The following is a 6,000-nucleotide window of genomic DNA, read 5'->3' on the forward strand; positions in this document are numbered from 1 at the left end:
TCTTGAGACATTGTTTATTTCCTGCGTGTTTTTTCCTTTGGGATCCCTATTTAATTAGACTACTATATTCACTGTGCGTGCGTGTGTGTGTGTGTGTGTGTGTGTGCGTGCGCGCTCGTGTAGATGACATATAAACACACAGTATTCAAAAATAATTACAGAGCAACTCCATTCTATCAAAGATGTTTACGTTCATGTACTTTGTTTTAGATTGATAATGAAGAATATGGTGAAGCTTTGTCTTTGGCTCAAGCATATGGTCTAGATTCTGATCTTGTATATCAAAGACAGTGGAGGAAATCAACTGTTAACATGGCTTCTATTCAAGACTACCTGGTATGTTTTTTAAGTTGAAATAAATTTCTTAATATTCTTGTAGAAACAGAAATCATGTTCTAATTTATGTAACAAATGGTGGTACCGATTTGCAGAACTGTCTTTCATGAATTTGACCTAATGCAAAAGGGACTGACCTTGTTAAATTCGCTAGTGGCCGGATGTTAAATCCCATTGAAGTAAATGGAAAGACTCCCATTTTGTTCAGTGGGCTTGAAAAGAAAAAAAATGCATCAAGCTGGTGTCTTCAGGTTGTCTTAATTATTTAGTTGAAGGTATTGTGGTATTTTTGATTTATGAGCCTCAGATAATTTGAAGTTGAAGTTCTGTGCTAAATTAGCATTATCTCTAAGCCAAATGCTAATTGAAAAAATACCTATAGTAGTAATGTACTAGCAATTGTTCTCCATATGTTATCTAGAACATGGACTGGAACATCTCATAGTGTAATTTGCACTTCTAGATCACATAAGCAGCACTTGCTGAAGGAGATGATGCTGAAAATGGCCATATAGTACACTGAGATGGGAGTAATTGTATGCTGTGATCAGACTGCAGAATTTTCAGTCAGCACAGAGTTGCCATACTGACTAGGAAGAAGAGTTAGAGCCCTGAGATCCAGGATAACTAGATTCTATTTCTAGTTCTGTGTCTGAGTTGCTGGGTGACCTTTGTCAAGTCACCTGACATCTGTATCTCCGTTTTCTCCTCTATAAATTGGGAAGAACATCTTTTATACAGTGCTTTGTGATCCTTAAATGGAAGGAGAACTGTATTACTTTATTATGTATTGGTTTCAAGTGTAGTCCATCTTGCTTCTAAAAGCAATGGTTAGATATTTAGGAACTCCGAAATTTTAAACAGCTTCTGTCAGCTAGTTAGCAAAGATTTATTAGAGTGCTGTAGTGAGGTTTCATTGTACTAATTCACTAATGCTAACCAATACACTGCCGTTCATTTGCTGATAGATTAGGAAATGCTATAAATAAAACTAGGCTGTAGTTTTCAAAACAAAATATTTTGTTGCATTTTCCCTGCTTTTTTTTACTGGCTGATTCTTTTCTTTAATTCATGTTGAGTCTCTCAGTCACCAGACCAAATTGATAAGGTTCTAAATGGAAGAGAGGCAGACTGAAAAAGTGAAAGACACTGATCTCAGTGCTTTGGTTGACTATGACATGTTCCACTATGCTTACTTCTCACTCTTGTCATTTGATTAGAGTAAAATTAAGAAGTGGTCCTGGGTTCTTCATGAATGCCTGGAAAGAGTTCCTGAGAACGTGGACGCTGCCAAAGAGTTGCTGCAGTATGGTTTAAAAGGCACAGACTTGGAGGCTTTCATAGCTATTGGAAAAGGAGAAGATGGTGGCAGGTTTATTGGAAAAATTTTTGTGTATTGTGTTTCTATGTTTTGGAATTATGCAGTGAATTTGTCAGTTAACTACAAACTGAAATATTAACAGATTTTGCAGGACGCATAGTTTTTAAAATATGTTCCCATAAGAATAGCTGTGACCAATACTAAAGATAGCAGTTAAGTTCTCCCATGGATGAAAATAAATAAAATGATGACCTTAGAAATTGAATGCAATAGAGAAGAAATAAATATATAGACAATAGTATGGAAGTCAGCACAAAATATTTCCAAAATTTGGCTTCTGCTTGGAACAGATTCCTGTGTTGATGTTCTTAGACTAGTTTGAACCACAGTGCTTACTCCTGAGAGAATTCTGTGCCAAAAAATTAAAAACTCTGCACTAAAATATTAAAAATTATGTGCACAATATTTTAAAATGCTGTATATTTTATTTGTCAAAATAACACAGTATAATCATGCCCATTTAAACTATTTTGGTAATTTATTTTAAGAATAACTTGTCAGCAAGTATGCTTGTAACAATAGAGACGACAACAAAGATTCAGGAAATGTTTTTTGATAAATAGATTACTTACTACGCATATTAATCCAGAATTCTGAGTAAGAATTCATTTAAACTACAATACAGAAATGTATTTCCCACACCCACAGCAACCTTCTGTGTCCCATGCTGTCTGTCCTCTCCATATCGCATGCCTCCTGACCTGGCCCCCCAGGCAGGAAGCTGTGACGAAGGTGGCCTCTCCTCTCTCCCTTTAGGTAGTTGAGGCTGTCCCAAGGAGTGGCTGCTCTCTGTTCTCGTGCCACAGCAGCCCCTAGTGGGCAAAAGTCATATAACTGCAGCACCTTTCTGGCAGGATGTATTTTCTGTCCTGGTTCGTGGGGTGGGGGAATTTTGAGTGGCACATGAATTCCCCAAAGAGGAAGTGTGGAATTAGCCTTTTTTAACAGCTGCTTTTGCCTTAATTCTTAAGCTGTGTAGGTAAAAGTAAAAAAAAAAAAAATGCATCGGGGAAGCAAAACATGGTCTGGTTCTGTCTTGTACAAAAGATTTGAGAAAACACAAATGCAGGTCATTCTGTAACAACTCAATACAGTGGTGATATAGAATTACTTCTTGGGTGTATATGTAATAACTACTATATATAGTAGTATGTGCTGTGGAAATAGTGTCAGGAACTCTGTTGCTTATAGAATTTGTAAACTTTTAACAATGAAAACCTTGTGTATTTTGTGAAGAAAATGTGAAGAATGCCCTCCCTATTTCAGATACTGAGAATACATCACTTAAGCTCACAGTAGCAAAATTGTTTTTCAGATATTTAATTCGTTGTCACCAGTTTCAGTAAAAATCAATTCAGATACAAAAGTTACAGATGGAAAGTTGTGTGTAATCTGTTGACTGAATAACCAGCTCTTCATATCTTTTTATCAACATTGATTTTTGTTTCTTTCTGCCAGATTTATCTTATCAGGAGAGGTGGACATTGATGAAATCCCCTATGAACAATTTTTGTCACCTGATGAAGAGGCAGAAAATAGAAAGGAAAGGGAGACTAGGAAGCATCAAGGACTGCTTCTATCAGTGAACTTCTCAAAGTAAATTATATGTCAGGCCTAGTTTTTGCTTAAATTCATAGGTTTATAAATACATAATCCCATGGCCATAATTATCTTAATACAGTGTACTTCTTCTTTGGACGATGGTTAACATTTCAATCAGCACTTTATTATGAAAGTTTTCAGTTTATTGAATTTCTTGTTGTGCTTCCAGTATATGGATCTGCTAAAACATTTTTTTGTCTTGTTGCCTTCGAATAATCTGTTTGTTTTTTTTTTATTTAAATGGAAGTCTGTTTTTGAACATTTAGATACTATGCTAATATGCTGTAGCAATCTTGAAAATACAGTGGTCTCTTTTTCTCTCTCTTTCAAAACAGACTAACACTGGAACAAAAGGAACTTTGTCGAAGCAGACTGAAATTATTAAGTTATTTAGATAGACTTGCAACTTATGAGGTGAGGAGATAGGGTTTAGTCCTTAGATCCTGTCTTGTGAATAGCTTATGTTGTTTCTCTGACTTATTTTGTTCTATTTTTGATCTTCTCTATTAGATATCATTGTTTGATCCTGTATTTCTTTGCAGTAATTTAAAAAAATATAGCTGTTGTGCTTAGGAACATTGAATGAGTATAATATTATTGAGATCTTTGATTGTAAAAATGGGAAACTTAATGTGTGTCTGGGGAAACATAGATTGTGAAGAAAATGGGTTACCACGTATCCCTTGCATCAGTGGTACATTCAGATGTACCACTCTACCATGAAAATCTGCTCTGAGCATTTTTCATGAGACACTGTCTGAAATGTCTGAGCCCTGTCTATACTAGCAACTTACAGCAAAAGCCAAGCCACAGTGATGGAAATACCAATTTACCTTTTCAAATAAAGACACACACACACTTAGCGGCTATATTAGATTCTACTAGAAACAAAGCACTTGAAATTTATAGTAAACTTACATGGTAGTAATTTTAAGTTTAAAAGTGTTGAGTTGCTACGTTCATTTGAGGTTTGAAATTAAACATTCAAATAGATTCCATCTCCCCCCCCCCCCGCCCCCAGTATATGAAATTTCACTTAGTTTGAACAAAGCTAGTGGATTATATGGAATCCAAATTTAAATAGTCAGCTGTGGTTTTGTTTACTCTACTTAAATGGACACCACCCACTTGAAATCTAGACAATAATAAAAAAAAACAGTAAAAAGCTTCAGATAGAACAACTGCTCCTATCATCTTGTTGATTTATTATTTATTTATTTTTGGTGGTTTTACAGTCACAATAGCTAACTATTCTTTTTTTTCTTCTTTCCTTTGTTGCTCTGTGGAAGACCCACAGAAATGGCAGGGAGGCGTAATGGGTATTGTGGGAAAACAGAGCAACTGGTTAGATACAGAGAATTATGAAATGTACAGAGTAAACTGACGAAACAAAATTTAAGGTGACTCTTAACAATTGTAAGCAGAAAAACAAATGAAACAAAAGTGTCTATTCTGAAGTTGATAATGTGTCTTTAAAGTTAAGTGTGTGCATATTATGTGTCCAGGTATTTATTCCAAAAATATTTAGACTTTAAACCTTAATTGCTTAGCCAACTACTAAGACATCAACGTTGAGTGTTGCGGTTAGAATACTTGTGTGTACAGCATGACTGTAGAAATGATAGAAATCTACATAATCATAAATTGTTTCTATAGATCATTTTTAGAATAACATACTGAGCTATGTAAGTGTCCACACCTTAGGTAATCTGAGATGCGAGAATTTTAATATGACTTTTATCAACATACTTAAATCATTTTTTTATTAAACTTTTTTTTAAAAGGAAATCCTTGGAGGGCCTCATGCAGCTGAGCAGAGATATGATGCTGAATTCTTCAAGAAGTTCCGAAATCAGAATATTGTACTTTCAGCAAGAACTTATGCTCGGGTATGAGTATTTTTTTTTTTTCACATATTTAAATTGCTTTTTTTGTTAACACTAATTCCCCATCACCGCATATTGAAATGTAGCCAATATTTTTTTCTGTTTAAAGCTATGAGTGATTTTAAAAATAGGAATAATATATCTTCAATATTGTATTTGATTATCTTTGTCTGACTGTAAAATAGGACAAGATTCCTCTGCTCTGTCAAGCTTCCAGATTATGAAAACTTTGAAATTAAATAAATGTTTTAGTCACTCCTAGTCTTTAAAAATGCATGATGAAATGAGAATTGTAGTGTTTGCTAAACTGTAATTGGTAAGCAAAATCATTCTTAAACTATCTTTATAGTGTAAAACAGAATATTTTATATTTTCTGGTGTAGGAAAGCAATGTGAGAGCCCTAGAGATCTTGTTTACGTACCATGGGTCAGACCTGCTTCCACATCGGCTGGCAATTCTCTCTAATTTTCCAGAGACTACTTCACCACATGAGTATTCTTTTTTGCTGCCTGAAGCTTGGTAAGAAAGCATTCTCTCAATATCAGTTACTAGACAGCATTTTCTTTTTAGAACACTTTGAGAGATTTTATTCTAAAAGTATGGCTGTAAACTTAAAAACAATTTGAAAACTAAGGCCAGGTCTACACTGCGACTTTAAATCAGTTTAATGGCCAATATACCGATTTAATGCTGTACCCGTTCACACGACGTCGTCATTAATATCGAGTTAAACGGCTCCTTAAATCGATTTCGGAACTCCTCCCAGACGAGAGGAGTAGCCCTAAATTCGAAAG

The 6,000-nt window shown here is 34.9% G+C and overlaps 1 protein-coding gene across 3 annotated transcripts in view; it reads left to right on the plus strand.

Moving 5' to 3' along the window:
- The window catches only part of NBAS (NBAS subunit of NRZ tethering complex), a 405,412-nt gene that overhangs the window by 73,854 nt on the left and 325,558 nt on the right, over nt 1–6,000 (plus strand). For all 3 annotated transcript variants that reach the window (XR_012655479.1, XM_032778999.2, XM_075063671.1), the window contains exons 16-21: nt 211–336; nt 1,557–1,708; nt 3,176–3,313; nt 3,655–3,733; nt 5,104–5,208; nt 5,589–5,725. Coding sequence is in view for 2 of the 3 variants with exons in the window: in XM_032778999.2 (XP_032634890.1) it covers nt 211–336; nt 1,557–1,708; nt 3,176–3,313; nt 3,655–3,733; nt 5,104–5,208; nt 5,589–5,725 (737 nt within the window). In the remaining variant the exon portion in view is untranslated. The remainder of the gene's footprint in view (nt 1–210; nt 337–1,556; nt 1,709–3,175; nt 3,314–3,654; nt 3,734–5,103; nt 5,209–5,588; nt 5,726–6,000) is intronic.

Source organism: Chelonoidis abingdonii, chromosome 3, assembly GCF_003597395.2.
Source record: "Chelonoidis abingdonii isolate Lonesome George chromosome 3, CheloAbing_2.0, whole genome shotgun sequence".
In the NCBI taxonomy this organism is placed as follows: Eukaryota; Metazoa; Chordata; order Testudines; family Testudinidae; genus Chelonoidis; species Chelonoidis abingdonii.